This window comes from Peromyscus maniculatus, chromosome 15 (assembly GCF_049852395.1).
Source record: "Peromyscus maniculatus bairdii isolate BWxNUB_F1_BW_parent chromosome 15, HU_Pman_BW_mat_3.1, whole genome shotgun sequence".
Lineage (NCBI taxonomy): Eukaryota > Metazoa > Chordata > Mammalia > Rodentia > Cricetidae > Peromyscus > Peromyscus maniculatus.
The window spans coordinates 10,200,357-10,219,663 of NC_134866.1; the positions used below are offsets into that span (position 1 = coordinate 10,200,357).

At 39.0% G+C, this 19,307-nt stretch overlaps 1 protein-coding gene across 1 annotated transcript; it reads left to right on the top strand.

Annotated features, from left to right (window-relative positions):
• Positions 1 to 8,994: 8,994 nt before the first annotated feature.
• LOC102914744 (non-histone chromosomal protein HMG-14) lies at positions 8,995 to 9,672 on the top strand. Its single transcript, XM_042261885.2, has one exon. The coding sequence runs from the start codon at positions 9,058 to 9,060 to the stop codon at positions 9,349 to 9,351; it is 294 nt and encodes a 97-aa protein (XP_042117819.2). The 5' UTR covers positions 8,995 to 9,057; the 3' UTR covers positions 9,352 to 9,672.
• The last annotated feature ends 9,635 nt before the right edge of the window (positions 9,673 to 19,307 follow it).

Below are 19,307 nucleotides of genomic sequence, written 5' to 3' on the forward strand. Positions count from 1 at the left end.
ATTATATTAATATAATTAATATAAAATGGCCATGTTTTAATAAATTTTTGGAGTTAAGAGAATTCCTACATTTTAATGACATTTCTCCATGAGCTCAAGGCACATATGTAGGAATATTTCTGTGTGAATAGTTTTACAAATTTTATAACCATGGACACATACAGCAGAAGTTAACATTGCCATCTGTCAGGTAGGGATATTAGACTTTGCTGGTGAATGGATACAGGAAATCCTGTGGAAGGATGGGATACACACACACACACACACACACACACATATGTGTCTCAGGGAAATCCTTGTGAGTTAAGGACAGCGGGACACAGGTGAGAATAGACAACAATAAAGAATATATTAAAGGGGGAGTAGAGGATCTGGTATTTTTGGAGAAGCTGAATATTAGCCATCCTCTATCATAGTTTACATTTCTTCTGATGTGTATCTGGATACATGGTTGTCTACAATAGAGATATTTTACAGGTTGGTAGACAACTGAGTGCAAGCCATATGATTAAGAATTGTTCACAGGGATGTGATGAAAAAGAATTATGCTTCTGTAGTTGTGTTCTAGAACAATACTTCTCTCTTTTTCTATCCAATCACTCTTGTGTGCTGTTATAGCTGATTCATGGCCACAGGAAGTCTATATGTTTTTGTAATTTTTTATTGTTCTTTGAGAATTTCATACATGTTTTGATCATATCCAACTTCCTTCCCCAACTCTGCTTGGATCAACCCCTTTCCTAGCTACCCAACTTTTTGTTCTCTTCTTTAAAAAAGACATCAAGGTAAGTTTGTGTTTTCCATATATTATTGTATGTGTGCTTTCCACTGGACTGTAGTCAACCAACCAAGGACCAGGCCCTTAAAGAAAACTAATTCCTCAAAGCAGCTATCATTTACCAGTAGCACCCCAATTAGAGGTGGGATATTGATAGGATATCAATCCTAGCCAGGATTTTGTCTGACTGTGTTTGTACACATCTTGTTCATGTAGTCACAACAACTCTTGAGTTCATATGATTGACTGCTCTCCTATGGCTAGAAAATGCTGTTTCCTGTGGTCCTCCACCACTTATGGCTCTTATAATGTTCCTCCTCCCTTTCACAATAATCCTTAAGGCTTGGGGGGACAGCCTTAATTATAATCAGAAAATGGTTGGTTACTACATGCCACTATTGTACTAGTGGGCATGTTTTACCAGGCTGGTTGTTTTTGAAGCTTGCAAATTCCACAGCTGGTTGAGAGTGATGACTACTTTTCTCCTTCAGTGGTCTCCATCCCATGGCTCTGACTCCATGGATATTCCAAATGAAACATATGTATCTGAAGATTCAAAGATAACAACAACAAATGAGAGAAAATAGGTGATGTTCGTTTTTTTTGGGTCTATGTTACCTTACTCAAAATGATTGTTACCATGTCCATCCACATACCTGTGAATTTCACAGTTTTTTTTATCAGTGGAATAATATTTCATTGTGTAAATGTACTACATTTTTATTATTCATTATTGGTTATAGAGGTTTAGGCTGTTTCTACTTCTTAGCTATTGTGAACTGAGCAGCAGTGAACATGGAGAAGCAAGTATCTCTACAGTAAGATACCAAGTCCTTTGTTTACATGCCCAAGAGTGGTATAGCTGGATCATGTATTGGATATATTTCTAGTTGAGATCCACAGTGGCTGCACCGATTTACATTCCCATAAGCAGTGAATAATTCTTCACCTTTCCACTAATTTGTGCTAGCATTTGTTGTCATTTGTTTTTGGATCTTAGCCATTCAGAGAGGGGTAAGATGAAATCTCAGAATATTTTAAATTTGCATATCATTGATGGCTAAGGATGTTGAACAAATAAAAAAATGTTTCTCAGCCATTTGTATTTCCTCATTTCAGAAATCCATTTAGTTCCATGCCCAGTTTTAAAATTGGGTTGTTTTAGTAATGTTTGGTTTTCTGAGTTTTTTGTATATTCCAGATACTATCTGTCTGCCAGATGTATATCTAGTAAAGATATGTTCCCATTATGTAGGCTGCCTCTTCACTCAAATGACACCATCCTATGCTATACCAAAGCATTTTTTTTAATGAGGTCCACTTAAAATATTTATATTGTACCTATCAGGAAAATCTAAAAGAAGTGGATGAATTTCTAGACAAATATGTGCTAGAAAAACTGAATCAAGATAAAATAAATAATTTAAGTAGACCTGTAACATCTGATGATGTAGAAGCAGTAATTGAAAATCTCTCAACTAAAAGTATTACAGAGCCAAGTGGGTCTATCCTATTTCTATCAGACTTCAAATAACTAACACAACTGACATCCCCATGATCTCCACTGTTTCTTCCCAGTCCTCCCGTATCCTGTTAGTAGCCCTTTCTACAGAGAGTCTTGCTTCTAATTTCATGTCATATAGATACATAATTTTACCTATCTATATAAAATTTTATGTGTCTATATAAAATCTAACATATACAGCTAAGAGAAAATAATGTGATATTTAGATTTATGAGACCCAAAAATTCACTTAATATCATTATTTCCATTTGCGTCATTTTTTCTTATAAACAGCATAATTTTCTTCTCTCTAGCAGAAAATGTTTCACTGTGTGTGCATATATTTTCTCTCTTCATTCTTCCATCAACAAAACCTAGGTTGGTTCCATAACATAGGGTCATGAATAGTTCTGCAGGAAACGATGTGGGAGCACCTTTGGGGATGTGTTGACTTAGAGTCCTTTACGTGAACATCCAGGAGCAGTGTAACTTTGCCATATGGTAGATCTGTTTTTAGTTTCCTAGGGAGTTTCACACCTATCTCCATATTTTCCAGACTACTCTACCTTCTCATCAATAGCCTCATTTTGTCATTACTATATTTTCTTTTTTTTCCTTTTATTTTACAATACCATTCAGTTCTACATAACAGCCACAGATTCCCTTGTTCTCCCCCTTCCTGCCCCCTCCCCTTCCCCCCAGCCCACCCCCCATTTCCACCTCCTCCAGGGCAAAGCCTCCCTCCCGAGGACTGAGATGCACCTGATAGACTCAGTCCAGGCAGGTCCAGTCCCCTCCTCCCAGACTGAGCCAAGCGTCTTTGCATAAGTCCCAGGTTTCAAACAGCCAACTCATGCAATGAGCATAGGACTCAGTCCCACTGCCTAGGTGCCTTCCAAACAGATCAAGCCAATGAACTGTCTCACCTATTCAGAGGGCCTGATCCAGTTGGGGGCCCCTCAGCCTTTGGTTCAGAGTTCATGTGTTTCCATTCGTTTGGCTATTTGTCCCTGTGCTTTATCCAACCTTGGTCTCAACAATTCTCGCTTATATAAACCCTCCTCTTTCTCGCTAATTAGACTTCCAGCGCTCCACCCAGGGCTTAGCCGTGGTTGTCTGCATCCAGATTCCTCAGTCCTTGGATGGGGTTTCTGGCACAACTATTAGGGTGTTTGGCCATCCCATCACCAGAGTAGGTCTCTCGACCATTGCCAGCAGTCTATTGTGGGGGTATCTTTGCTATATTTTCTTAATGACAGTCATTCTTATTAAGGTGAGATTGACTTTCTAGCCGTAATTCTCACCTCTCTAATGGCAATTAAAGTTGAAAACTTTTTTATGTTTATTGCTCATTTCTGTATCAGCTTGTGGTAATTGTCAAAGCAAACATTTTAAAAAATACTAGAGAACTATAATCATGTACATACATCTTCCACAATACATTGTCTCTGATTCATATCAAGTTATAGGTGAAGAAGTGATGGCACAGAACTGAAGGTAAATGATTTAAATTATGCACTGTGGTGATACAACTGAACTTATGGCTCAAAATAGTTTGTAATTAAAGTCTGTGCAAATGGCATATGAAAAAGACAATGGTACAGGTAAATAGTATTTGAATGGAGAGTAATCAGTGTTAGAAGGAAAAAAGTAATTACATGTACTTTTTATTTCAACCTAAATTTGATTGATTACTTTATTTTCATGTGGCATAGTAAACATTAACAGGGGAGTTTATTAAATGTGATTGAAGATTCTAAAGAGCAAGCTACTGTTACATGGAAGGTAGAATTTAACAACAAAAAAAGGAGGAATTGGAACTCATGAGAGAAGCACAGCAGAGCAATTTCTAGAGAGGAATGTGTTTATTCTGATTTATGATGGTATTGTAAAAACTACGCAGGCAGTAATAAGAGAGGGCCTGTGCCTCCACATCTCATACTCCCGTCTGATGGCAGCAGACAAACACATTACTCTGAAGACACAGATCACAGAGTTGAAACGTGGCTTTATATTTTGAAAGATTGCAGGTGCATTGGAAGGAATTGTTGCCTGCAGGACCACACATTCCTTGGTCTCTCTAGGAATGCCAAGATCTTTAGATGCTAAGTATCCCCCATAAAATGACATAGAGTTTGTATTTGACCTCGGCACATTTGTTTGTGTACTTTAAATCATCTCTAGGTGACTTTTGATACCTAGGAAAATGCCAATGCCACATGAACATTACACTGTACTGTTTAGGATATAGTTATAAGGAAAAAAGTCTGGATATGTAAGCACCTAACTTTTTCCTCATATAATTTATTTGACTTATGGTTTATTGAAGTATGGCCTCCATGGATACAAAATACTGACTGCTCAGTTTTCTTAGTGTCTTCCACCTATTTGAGGTAAGGCTATTATTAATACTTTGAAAACATGCTTTAATCGCGCTGATGCTAGAAAGCAGTAGGATCAAGATTCTGCAGTGTGTTTTCGCTTTTTGTCTTGTTCTCTAGTGCTCTGGTAGTAGTTTTGCCAGTATCCCAGTGTGCATGATTCACTGCTTCCAAGTGGATAAGAGACACGTGGAGTGGTTTTGGACTCTATCAATAGCTACAGCCATGCCCTAAGGATCTCAGCCCACACCAACCAAACCTCAGCCAATTTGTGCACATAAATGTGAGCATTATTGTCAACTTAAGCTATGGTTTAGTGGCAGTTTATAATAATAGTGCTTTATTATCCCAATAGGTGGTTGTATGGTATAATAAGTAGAATTATCCTCTTTAATTTTGACTGAACTTAAAATAAAATATTAAACTCCAAACTATAGGAGATGCAATATGGTGACATTTTTTTAAAAACCAGGCTATTGAACTCATGAATTTTAAAGGAGAACCCACAATTACCACTTTACTAAACCAATAGAATTCCTAAATACACTCTAAATATTTGTCCTTATACCAACAGAAGAGTGTAATTCTCATCCCTATCAAGGAAACTTCTCTTTGAGACCATTGCAGAAAACCAAAACTTTTCAAAATGCATAGTTGTGGAGCCCAATGCCATCTGATGATAACATCTACAACACAACTTCTGCATCTAAGGCTGGAGATCATCATGCAAGAGTTGGTAGGAAGATGGTAAGAGACAGAGGATCAGGGAGTTTGCTGTGAGATTCTGTCTCCTAGGAATGTCATAATCTACACCCATGCAGTCTTACCAACATAGTTGTCTAAACATGACCTGAACAAGAATGATCCCAACAGATATACTAACATGGAAGGGGGAAACCCACCAGTCCCCAACCTTACACAAAATATTACAGGCAACTAAGACATGCTGAGAATGTGAGAAAGAGTCTTTTCCAGGGAAGAGCACACCTGTTGGTTATCCAGTGCCAAAGGATCAGCTCTGAAAACATTCACACAAGAAACATTATGTGGACTTGGACTGAGCAGGTTGTATTTGTGTATTTTTAAGGAAAAAACATAGGCCTTGAGTTTAAAATACAACAGGGAGTTGGGTAAATGGGAGGGTTTGGAGAGAGGAAATGGAAGGAGGAAATTATATAAACATATTATAATCTAAAAATCATTTAAACTCATGACTGAGGACATTTGAATGCCTGGCCCTACCTAGTATAAATGTAGAAGTTCCTGACTTACGATGAGGCTTAATTCACAAATCCCATCGAAAGGAGAAAATACAAATCAAATTCATTAAGTGCACGTCTGTCCATCATTGCTTGGCTACACAGTTTAATATATTTCAAGAGAAGGATCAGCTCTTAGGATCACATGGAATGCTGGGAGCTATGACTAGTACCTGCTCAGCACAGTGAAAGAGGACCATACAAAACACCAGTTGCCTGGGAAAAGATCAAAACTTCAAAGTGGTGGTATGGTTTCTACTGAAAATATATTACTTCTGCATCTCCACAAGGTTTAGAAATCCTTTGCAGACGTTCGTGTGTGTGTGTGTGTGTGTGTGTGTGTGTGTGTGTGTGTGTGTGTGTGTGTGATGGCATCTTGAGAGGAAAACGCAGCAGCACAAGTCCTACTCGGCAGCCACTGCAGTTGCAACTTCTTAAACCTCATGGCTTTCCCAGGAGCTCATGAGAGATACAAGACCCATCAGAGACTCCTCTAAAAGGACAGGGCTCTGAAGACCCTGGGGTCATATTCCAGCTGAAGACTGGATTTCAGAGGCTTGTGGAACAACCCTTGGGCATAGAATAAATATGTGGCCAGTGCAGCTGAGGTAGATGGGATGGCAATAAGCAAAGAGAGACGACCAAGCCAACATGACATGCTTTCCTTTCTCAGGATTTGGACCTGAAGCAGGATAGAATCTGGAGGATGAGTAGATGGTTTTTAGCTTCATTGTGTCACGTCACTTACTAACTACTTTGGAATGAAGCTCCAACCTCACTAATTTGAGTCTGAAAGATGACTGATAGTAACTATAGAGGATGCTACCCTACTACAAATGTAACTACCCTACCAAAGGACTAAGTAAGGTTTTGTCTATGAGCAGTGAGAAAATTGCACTTAATGCATATATGAAGAAAAAAATGAAAAGAACAGAAGTATCTCATAACTATGAATATATAATTTTTTTGGCATCAGACTCTTTCATATTAAACCAGAGGGGCATTTATTACAGGATGAATCACAAAATTCAATCCAGTTTTAATTTATTATTACATTATTGGAAATTGGACGCTTTCATACAATTAACATGAGATTGCTTTAAAAAATTAAATGTGTACAATGTATTTTTCATTATAGCGGTACCATATGTGATTTGTTTTTGTTGCTCTTCCGTCTTTACCCCCACTGTTCCTCCTCCACTTTTACCTTTCAAGTATAATAGTTTCCTTTCTGCCTCATGTCCCATGTACTCTGTGGCCCTCCCTTTGCTTCCTCAGCCTCCCCTCCCCCACTTCCCCTCTCATGGTCCTGTTTCTAGCTGCACGAACTCTACCCACACGCGTACTTTCATATATACATTGAAAATTAGAGTCTGGCATCTGAATATGAGAGGGAACCTGTGGTATTTATATTTCTGAATCCCAATTATTTTCTTTAAAGTAGTATTTTCAAATTCCATATATTTTAATGAAGTTTTCATAATTTCATTGTCCAGCTGACTAAAACTCCACTGTGTAAACGTACAATATTCTCTTTATCCATCCATCTGTAGATGGACAACTTGGCCAATTTCATTTCCTTGCTTTTATGACTAGAGCAGCAAAAGGCACACATTTGCAGGTCTCTTTGCGGTAGGATGTAGTCTTTGGGCATATGCCCAGTAGTGACATAGCTAGGTCATACAGAGTCCCGTTTCTGACTGTAGTACTTTACACTCCTCCCTGCAGTTCAGGGTCCTCTTTTCCCACAACCTCATCAGCATTTGTTGCCATTTTTCTTTTGATGAAAATCATCGTGACTGGGGTGAGGTTCAATATCAAAGTAGTTTTGATTTGCCTTTTCCCAGATGGCTAAGAATGTTGTGGTGGTTAGTGTGAATTTTCAACTTGAAAGCATTTAGAGTCACTTGAGAAATAAGCCTCTGACTTTTCATTTTAATGTTGGCTTATTGCTAGTAATTCTTTTCCTACCCTGGTAATACTAAATTGCTGGTTCACTCTGCTAAATATAATTGTTTCCTTTATTCATCTTTGCCACTGATCTATTCTTGTTGTGGGATTTATTATTTTTTTTTTATTTTCTCATATATGAGATTGTGGTTTTTTTCCACATATGTAGTTTTTCTTTAAGCATTTCTTTTCTTCCTTTCTTTTCTTTCAAGACATGTTTTCTCTGTGTGGCTGTGGCTGTGTTACAAGTCTACCTCTGCCTCCCAAGTGCTGGGACTAAAGGCATGCACCACCATGCTCAGTCTTTTTAAGTATTTCTGCATGGATGGATTGGTTTTCATGAATTATCTGAGTGAGTTTGTCTTAAATATTCTTGTTTCTCCATCAATTTGAAGTGATAATTAGAGATTGTTGGTTAGTTGCTTTCTTTTGTTGTTGTTGTTGTTGTTGTTGTTGTTGTTGTCCTTAACTGAACCCAGGCTGGAATCATCTGGGAAGAGGAAATCCCAGTTAAGGAAGAAAATGTCTCCATCAGATTGCCTATAGGCGAGTCTCTGGGGCATTTTCTTGATTAATGATTGATGAAGGAGAGCCCAGCCTACTGAGAGCTGTGATATCCCTGGGCCAGTAGCCCTTGGTGGTATAAGAAAGCTGGCTGAGGAAGCCTGTAAGCAGAATCCTCCCATAATCGCTGCATCAGTTCCTGCCTCCAGGTTCCTGACCTGCTTGAACTCTTGTCTTGGTTTTCCTGGATCATGGACTGAAAACTTTAAGCCAAATAAACCCTTTTCTCCCCACATTGCTTTTGGTCACACTTTGCATCACAACAATAGAAAGCAAAAGTGACAAAGGGCAAAAAGACAGAGGGCAAATAGAGAACCTGTAGAAAGTGAGAGACTGCTTCCCAGATATACTTCTGACAAAGGGTTAATATCTACAATATATAAAGAACTGAAAATTTGAACACGTCCTCAAATCAAAACTGCTAAAAATAAGTGGAATGATGAACTGGTTATACAGTTCTAAAAGGAAGAAAACAAATCAAAAAATATTTTAAAATTGTTTAATGTTGCTAGACATTAGGACAACTCAAATTAAAAAAAAAAAAAAAACCTGGGCGGCCGAGGCGGTGTAGCTCCGTGACGGGTTCGGCCTCGCACGCGCCTCCCACCCAGCGCCGCCACGATGCCCAAGAGGAAGGTTAGCGCGGACGGAGCGGCGAAGGCGGAGCCCAAGCGGCGCTCGGCGAGGCTGTCGGCCAAGCCCGCCCCTGCCAAGGTGGACGCGAAGCCGAAGAAGGCCGCGGGAAAGGATAAACCATCAGACAAAAAAGTGCAAACAAAAGGGAAGAGGGGAGCAAAGGGCAAACAGGCGGAGGTGGCTGACCAGCAAACCACAGATGTGCCTGCAGAAAATGGAGAGGCTGAGAACCAGAGTCCAGCCTCTGAAGTCGAAGAGAAAGAAGCCAAGTCCGACTAACCATCCATCGTGTCTGTCAGTGTCCCGCCTCCCTTCTTGTACAATCCAGAGGAATATTTTTATCAACTATTTTGTAAATGCGAGTTTTTTAGTAGCTCTAGAAACATTTTTAAAAGGTGGGGGGAAGTCCCGCCTCATCCCATTTTTTAAGTGTAAATGATTTTTTTAAGAGGTTAAATCACTTGCTGGTTGTTTATTTTTTGGTACAACCAGAAAATAGCAGGATACTGAATCAGGAGAGGCTGTGACTGTCTCGGGGGTCACCATAACATTCCGTAGAGGGGGCTAGTTTTATATCCTACAACACAAAGCATACTTGGAGTCTTGGTCGTGCATTTGTGTCTGGAATATTTTCAGTTATTTCTGGTCTCGTGTTTCTAGTAGAACTGTATCCTAAAAAACCACTCCTCGGTCCTTGCCCTGTCAGAACTGTCTCTGGTCATGGCAGTCCATTTTGCTAACAGTTGTGATAATGTGCTGTGAAAGATTGAAATTTTGAATATGTACTGTATGTGGCATAAAATTGTGAGTCAGTGGAATTAAGGATTGTGAGCATTTGATTGTTATGTGAGGTCTTAGGGAAAACTTGCCAAGCTTAGGATGGAACATCACTGGAATAAGTTCAAAGAAACAATAATACATGGCTCTTTTGGGTACGTGAACACAATGTATGACTCTTAGAATTTGGGTCCATGTTTTAAAAATTGAAATGTCTGTGTACTCAACCAATAAAGTCTCAGTTGTGAAAGAGTAAAAAAAAAAAAAAAAAAAAAAAAAAAAATACCTACTTTGAGATGGCATCTCAGCCCAGTTAAGTTGGCTGTTATTAAGAAAGTAAATGACAACAAACGGGAGATGTGGATATAGAGGAACCTTACTGCCTGTGATAAGAGTATCAACTGGTACAGCTACTGTGGAAATCAATATGGAGTGCTCTCAAAAAAAAAAAAACAAGTAAAAATAAAACTGCATAATGACTTAGCTATACCATTCGTAAGCATGCATCCCAAGATCTCCATCCTGCTGCCAAGACATTTGCACATTCATTCATCGCTGAGTTATTCACAGCAGCAAGGAAGGGGAATAAGTCTAGATGTCCACCAGTGATGAATGGATAAAGAAAATGTGCCACATATACATAGTAGAAGTTTATTCAGCCATAAAGAAAAATAAAACTACGAAAATTTCAGAGTATTGAATGGAACTGGAAAATATTACATTAAGTAGGGCAACCCAGGCTCAGACAAACACTAGTTTTCTTGAATATGCAGATTTCAGCTTTTTAACTTTTATATATGTATATTCATGTGGAAGTGAGAGTGGATAGAGGCCACAAACTAGAAAAGGGTCCATGATAAGATGGAAAAAAAAAAAGCTTTAATGGAGAGAAGCGAGGAAGGTTACAGAACACCTCCGAGAGTACAGGAGGGTGGGTACCCTAGATGTTGAAGGTGAAGATGAAGGCAGGATGCAGGGAGATGGGCAGGAGAAACAGGGGAGGGGGAAGTGGAGGCTCAGACCAGGATGAGTGTGTCTGAAAATGTCAAAGGAAACCTGAAATTTCGTGTGCTAAATACAAAATGAAGAAAAAGCAATGCATGACGTCTGGATATAGAATCTCCACGGACAGCTGTTTACTTCTCTGGATCTATACAGCTGCATGTTTTCCTGGCTTTCAGGGTCCCTGGTGAAATTCTAATGTTACTTGGATGATTCTGTCTTTATGTATGGATGTTGGCATTTTTCCAATTCAGGCTTTAGTAAACCACTCCCCCTTTCCCTTTCTACCTTTCTATCTCCCCTCTCCCATTCCCCCTTCTCTCTCATTCCCCCTTCTGTATTTGTATATGTGTAGTATGTGTGAATGCATGTGTGTCTGTAGATGTGTTTACACATATGTACTGGGTGTGCCTGCCCACGCGTGTGTGGGTGGGTTAGACATTGTTGTCGGGTGTCCTTCTCAAGCCACATCCATCTTGGTTTTTGAGGAAGGATCTCTCACAGAACCTGGCTCTGGGTGACCAGCAAGGCCCTTGGATTTGCCTGTCTCTACCCCACCTTTGTGCTGGGGTTAGAGGCTTGAGCTGCCAACACCAGCGTTCTAACACGGGTCTTGGGGATTGGACTCAGATCTTTATGCTGCTACAGCATGTGGCATTTCCTCAGCCCCTAGTGTTATTTTCATATATTGTGTTTGGGAAATCTTGGCTATCATATGCCTTGAAGAGATTCTTCCATTGTGTATACCATGCTCTATGTGTATCTTGCTTTTGAATGTCAATCCTTTCTGAGGTTTGGGAAATTTTCTAGTACAATTTAATGAATAATTGTCTATGCCTTTTGATGTTATCTCAACCTCTTCTTCTACCCCATGGATTCTTAAGTTTGGTCTCTCTATATATCTAAGACTTCATAGAAGTTTGGGCCATGCTTTTTTTTTCTTTTGTTTTGTTTTTTCTTTATGTCTGTCTGAATACACTATTGTCTAAATTCTGTCACCATTCCCTGAAACTTGTTCTGATTTTTCTTATCTGTTGATGCTGCTTTCCACTGAGTATTTTATTTGATTGATTCTTTAATTTCCAGAACTTGTTTATGGTGGTTTTTTATTTTTTTTTTTGTGTGTGTGTGTCTTCATTTCCTTACCAAATGTTTCCTTTGTACTTTTGAATTTCTCCTCCGTGTTACTGACCTCGGCATTCACTTTGGTAAGTATCTGACAGAGGCCCTGAGTTGATTTTGTTATTTCTTTCATCTGCTTATGTAAGTGTGCTATCTGCTCCTGGATCATTTTAAAATGTAACATCCTGAATTCTTTCCCTGGAGATGTTGGAACATACGGCTCTCAATGGGATGTTTCCATCAAATCCTTCCCCTCAGAGCTCAGGGAATCCCAGGGAAGAAGAGGTGGAAGGGATGTGGGAGCCAGCAGGGATCAAGGACACAAGGAGAACAAGGTCCTCTGAATCAACATGAGCAGAGGTCATATGAAGCCACAGAGACTGAGGCAGCAAGCACAGGGCCTGCACATGTGTACACCATGTCCTCTGCACATATACTGTAGCTTCCAATTTAGTACTTTTGTGGGACTCCTGAATGTGTGAGTGAGTGGGTCCCTGATTCTTGTGCCTTCTCTTTTCTCCTTTGATTGGTTTGCCTTATCCAACTTTGAAGTGATGTTTTTTTGTTTTATCTTATTATATTTTATTTTGTTAAAAAATGAAGAGAAACATGATAGTTTAACAATTAAGTATACTATTTTAAATACAAATGAAAAGTAAAGTAAAAAAAAATAGAAAAACAAAGCATCTAGAAAATAAAAACAAAAACATTGACAATGTCATGTAATAGCCTTTATTTCTTCTTCTCTGGGATGATATGGCATTTCCCTCCCCTTGGACTGCACCAGTCTCCACAGGTGAAAGGGTTAGACAGTCAGTCAGTCTCCAGTAATTCACACAAATTATGTCACTGTGGCTTTTCAGGTTAACAACATTTCTGTGAGTGCAGACTACTGCCAGAATTCCCAGGCCAAAGGCCCTGCCCTCCAAAGTTAGACCCTTTCCTCTAGTGAATTGGTGGCCAAGCTTTCCACAGACCCCTCTCTGCTGGGAAGTGGGAGGCTGCTCACTGGAGCACCTCTGCTTGCCAGCCTAGCACTGCGTAGGTTCCACAGCTGGTGTCTGTGGTTATGTCTTGCTTCTGGTAATGAGGAGGGGTTGTAGTTGTCTTTTCTGGCTGACTGTGTAAGGCTCAGGTATGCAGGCCACACTTGTGCTGTGCGCTCCAGCTCACTTTGCTCCAGTCTGAGGTCTGTGCTTGCTTTTCACAACCTCACATCTTGTCTCTGAATTTTCAGATGCCGCTGTTATGAACAGTGTACTGGCAGTGACAGTGCATGCTGAACAATAGGGTAGGGTGGCTGTGGCTGATGCCACCGATGGCATTTGCAGTGCCAGAGGATGCACCGATCAGGCTCCCTCTATCTCTTCACTGGAGGAGCTTGCTGAAATAGGTAGCAAGAGCTGGTAGGCACTTCAGGGATTCAGTGGAAGCAGGCTGATGCGGTGGTTCAGCAGTTCAGTCCTTCTGGGCTGAGTCCTTCCTCTTCACTAGGTTCATCCACTCCCTAGATGTTAGTTCTAGTTTGACATCATACCCGGAAGTCTTAAGATTACTTAATGTATCTCTAAAATACAAAATCAAAAATATCTTTGATACCTTTCATATTAATTTTCATAAACTTTTTGCAACTTGATAGTAGACAAGTCTTGATTCACTAACATTACATATTCTATTAATAGTGAAAATTACTCTGAGGATCTCTTTCTAAGTTCACCAAGAGCACTTTTTAAAGGTAATTACATCCTTTCCTAATCAATTACATATGCATGCCTGACATTATTTAATTGCTTTATTATTTACTCTTCTTGTTGCTATAGCAAAACGGCTGAAAAGCACAGTTTACCACAGTTTATTTTTGTTCGTGATTGCAGATAGAGACCATCACGAGAAGGAAGTCTTGAACTGGGAGTGATGCAGTCAGCAGCAGCAGCAGCAGCAGCAGCAGCAGCAGCAGCAGCAGCAGCACAAGCAGAAGTCATACAGGGCTATAGACGGGAAGCAAAAAGTGCAGGGAAGAGGAAGTGACTACCATTCCCTGCAACTATCAATGCCCACACCTAAGTGTCTCTCTTTTCTAGATAGATGCTATGTCCCCCATGTTCCCCGACTTCATAAAACAATACAATTGGCTGGCAGCCTTGAACGAAATGTTCAAATACATGAACCCCTTGGGGATACTTTACATTCAAACCAAATGGCGCTTTAGCCCTAAACAAAATAATCGTTGAGAATTTGTGGGGTTTTTGTTTTGTTTTGTTTTTGGTGAGATAAAGTGTGATTTTGACACTTTAATCCAAGAATCACATTATGTTGAGCTAATTCAATAAGCCACTTCATTTTTTTTTGCTGCACAAAAGTAAACATTTCACTTTTTTCATTTCTCGTAACATTCAAACTTCTCTTAGTTTTCTTTAAAATTATTATTGAGCACATTTATGATAATTAAGTAGTTTCAGTTGGTTTTCCATATATATCTTTATCACTTATTTTAGTCTTTGTAAGAATATTAGATGACTTAGAAAAAATTATTGACTTATAATAAGCCATATTATACAATGCTCAGTGTTTAAGCAAATATTGAATGAAACATTAAGTGTTTAAGTGTGGAATGGTTATGAATTCCTTTCTCTCTGGTCACACATTCTTTTCGACATAAGAGTAAAAGAATTAAAGCTCCACAATGAGAAAACATAATTTCATTTCATAGATCTATGGTGTTTTCCTATGAAGAACTATATGTGTGCACAGATAGCATTTAACATGCTGAATAGGAGGGCTCAAGGGGGACGCATGGATCTCCCTAGGAAGAGGAAACAATAGACTTTTGGGGGGTGGACTGGGGGCAGATGCAGATGAGAACAAGAGGGATCAAGTGGGGTTGGGGTGGGATAGAGGGAGAGAGTACTCAAAGAGATGACTGGAATTACAGGCATTTGGGGGTGATGTAGAAACCTAATGCAGTGGAAACTCCCTGAAATAAATGAGGATGGCCCTAGCAAAGACTCCTAGTAATGGGGGATATGGAGCATGAACCTGTCATCTTCTGCAATCAGGCTATAGTTTATTTATATGCCCAAACAAACAACAGTGCCACCTCCAAACCCATCACAGAAGCTTATTTTCACAGCAGACAGAGGCTCCTACACAAATCCACAACTCATTAAAGTTCAGAGAAAGGATCATGGGGTACCACATTAATATATCCACAGCACAACCCTTACACCTAATGCTCAGGAAACATCAGGGAAGAGAGGCATGGGAAGATTTAAAAGAGCAAGAAGACCAGGATACCTACTGCTAAATAGTGTCTTCTAAACATGGCAAGGAAGCTGAGGCCATAAAACCTCAGCAGTATGATTTCCTAAACAAGGCTTGTATAATGAACATACCAGTCTCCATGTCAACAGGGATGGGGAAATTTTATAAGGTCCCACTAACTCCTGGACAAAAATTATCAGGCTTCTGATAGGTTATCCAGTCTCAAACATTCATATGTTATCAGTCCTAATCATATGTACATATAATCAACACTAACTAGAGTCAGTAAATTTCATATGTATGTATGTATGTATGTATGAATGTATGTATGTGCATGTCAGTGAATATGTGTGTGTGTGTGTGTATGTGTGTGTGTGTGTGTGTGTGTGTGTGTGTGTGTGTGTGAGTGTAACAGCCATAATAAAAGAAGAGGTTATGAGCCTGAAGGGCAGCAGCATGGGGGAAACAGAAGAGTTTGAGGTAGGAGAGGAATGGGAGGAAATGATTTAAATATAGTCTACTCATGCATGGAATTGTCAAATAATGAGAATTATATAAAAGGAGAATATATTGCAATACATTTTAAGTTGTATAATGGCATAATTATCATTTTAGGAGAGATTATGGGAACATAGATTTCATCTAGTTCAGTTTTGAATTTTAAATGGTGTTGTTGAGGATATCTATGCCTCCAAGGTAAAAAGGAAAGCCAGATGATGAAGTAAGAGAGATATCTTTAAGTTAAATGACAGTCTATTCATGTAAAACTTGGCTTCTAGTCTTGGTCTCTTTTAATTGCATCATATGTATCCAACTTATGATTCTCAACAGTATTTATGTGTTTGTGCATTCTAATGGCAGTTCATAATACATTTGGGTACCTTGAAACTGATGTACTCTACTCTATTTCAAACTTTCATCTTAAAAGAGAAGAACAAGTTCTACCAACTGTACTTAAGCTGTGTTATTTAAAGATGCATTGTAAAATATGTATAAATATATACATAAATGTGTGCACTCTAACACAATTTTGCTTTTTAATTCATTATTTGAACACCAATAGATATTTAAATTCATTATTAAATATTATTCAGGAATTCTCAATGAATTGAAGATACAATATTGTTTACTGTTTGTACTAGAATTCCATAAAATACACCTCTGGGAGAAATAACATAATTATTCCTGGTCATGGCTGATTAAGATTTTTTTTTCTGTAAAAAATTGAATTTTATAATAAAGACAAACTGAGGATATAATTCAGTTTATTGTAAGTCAACTTCCCCAGAGATACTTTGCTTTCTATTATTGTTCCATTGCTTTGAAACAACAGTAAACCATGTGTGGTGGCTCACACTCATAATTTTAACCCTCAGGAGGCTGAGACAGGAGAACCATGAACTCAAAGCTAACATTTTCTACATAGAGAATTCAAAACCAATGTGGGCTACATACAGGAGATCCAAAAATCCATAAAGAATAAAAACATAGAACTGAAAATATATTTATAACATTCAGAATTCTTTCTATTTTTAGTGTTCTCTTAAAAGTAATATGCAGGAAGTTTTACACAGCCACTTTGAAGTGGACATCTCACTTGGGACTGTTTTATGACCCACCTGTGCACTATTTAACTGAACCAAATGATTCATGTAGTTAAATTGAGATGCAGAAGAAAAGGCAACTAGGTCTTACCTACTATCCATGTAAGTAAATTTAGGCTAATGTCAAATGATCATGAATGGCTTTAGTATACCCCAGACTCCCTGACATCTGTCACCCTAAGAAGAAAATGACAAAGAAAATGTCAGGAAGTCACCGGACGAAAAAAAAAAGAACAAGTTAAAAAAGGAGTATTCTTGTTAAAATAGAAACAGTCACAGTCAGAGAACAATTCCTAACTTTAATTCATATAGTTAAAAATTCAACCAAACTACAAATAAGGAACAACCTAGCAGTAATATTGGGGGGAGGGATAGAAAAAGTAGTTTTACTTTGTGTGGTAATTGAGTTTTACCCTTGATTGGATTTTAAATTTATTGGTTAGTATGCTCATGAACCTTGTCTTAGTTAGAGTTTCTATTGCTGTGAATAGATAGCATTACCACGGCAACTCTTATAAAGGAAAGCATTTAATTGGGGTGGCTTACAGTTCTAGAGGTTTAGTACATTATCATCATGGTGGGACATGGCTGTGTGCTGGCAGACATAGTGTTAGAGAAGGAGCTGAGAGTTGCTACATCTTGATCTGCAGGTAGCAGAAGAAGTCTGTCTAATACATTGGGTGTACCTTGAGCAAAGAAGGCCTCAAAGCCCACCGCACAGTGACACACTTTCTCCAACAAGGCCATAACTACTCCAACAAAGCCACACCTCCTAACAGTGCCATTCTGTATGGGGACCATTTTCTTTCAAACCACCACGTTCTACTCCCTGGTCCCCATAGGCTGTAGTTATATCATTATGTAGAAATGATGTTGTTGAATATTATTTTAATATGTGTTACATTTGTTCATGCTATCGAACATTTGTTTAATGATGCAAAGATGTATTTTATTCTTTTATGTTGCATTTTTTTTTTTAACTATTTGAAATTGTGTTACTTTGGCTGTCTAAAACACCTGAATGGTCTAATAAAGAGCTGAAAATTCAATAGTGAGGCAGGAAAAAGGATAGGTGGGGCTGGTAGGAAGAGAGAATAAATATAATGAGAAATCTTGGAGGAAAAAAGAAGAAAGAGCAAGAGAACAAAGAAAGGAGAATGCTAGGGGCCATCTAGCCAGCCACCCAACCATACAGCCAGCCACAGAGTAAGAGTGAAAGAAAGATAGACAAAAGTAAGAAAAGGAAAAAGCCCAGAGGCAAAAGGTAATGGGACAATTTAAAGTCAAGAAAAGGTGGCAAGAAACAAGTCAAGCTAAGGCTAAGCATTTATAATTAAGAATAAGCCTCCATGTATGATTTATTTGGAAGCTGGGTGGCAGACCCCTCAAAAGAGCAAAAACAGCCAACAACAAAATACATTCAGTCCAACTTCAAAAGTTCCCATACTCTATAACAGTCTCCAACTTATGTAAAGGTCTTTTCTGAGATTCATACAATCTCTTAACTATAATGCCCTGTAAAATCAAAATCAAATATCAAGTCACATACTTCCAACATATAATGGTGCAAGATACATATCACTATTCCAAAACATAGGAAAGGGAGCATAGTGAGGAAATACTGGACCAAAGCAAGACTGAAAACCAGCTGGGCAAACTTCAAAGTCTGCATCTCCGTTTCTGATGTCAAAACACTCTTCAGATCTCCAACTCCTTTTAGCTCTGTTGACTACAACATAGTTCTTTCTCTTGGGCTGGTTCCACTCCCTGTTAGTAGTTCTCAACAAGTATCCCATGGCTCTGGCATCTCTAACTTGTTGGGGTCTCCAAGGGAATACAGGCTTCACCTTCACAAAATGGCCTCTCTAGGCCTCCATGAAGGGATATCCCTGGCACATGACAGGTCTCAGTAATTTTTCCTTAGTTGCAGAGGAAGATTCTGTAACTTCTTTCTTCTATCCTTGACTCTAAAGTCAGAACCATGTGGCCAAAGCTTCCAAGTTCTTCTGCTTACTAGGGCTAGAACATGGCCCCCTTGTTCAATTACATCTTCACCAGCTTTCTTTTTCCATTGTTTCCTTCACTGCCTAAGCTTGGCTGTCCTGAAACTGGGTCTGTAGATCAGACTGGCCTAAAATTCAGAGATCTGCTAGCCTGTGCCTTCCAAGTGCTGAGATTAAAGGCATGTACCACCACACTTAGTTTATTTTTAATTTCTTTTCACAAGTTGTAAACTTTTCTGGGTGGGATTTTGTCCTGAGGTCACCAGCTATGGGCCAGCCCCAGCAGTGGTCAGGTCCCTAAAAGGAGATAGAGTCTTCAAGGGAAGGATGAGCCAGGCACGATGGTTGAGAGAATCTCAAAGCCCGACTGATTAGCAGTCAGGATGCTTCTTTACTTAGCCAGAATTCAGTAAGCAGGGATAGATTCATGCTGTTCCAAAACATAGATCATATCATTTCTAGTTTT

Bases quoted from the DNA above. Each gene is read 5' to 3' on its own strand.
- LOC102914744 (XM_042261885.2), top strand. From the start codon at position 9,058: ATGCCCAAGAGGAAGGTTAGCGCGGACGGAGCGGCGAAGGCGGAGCCC.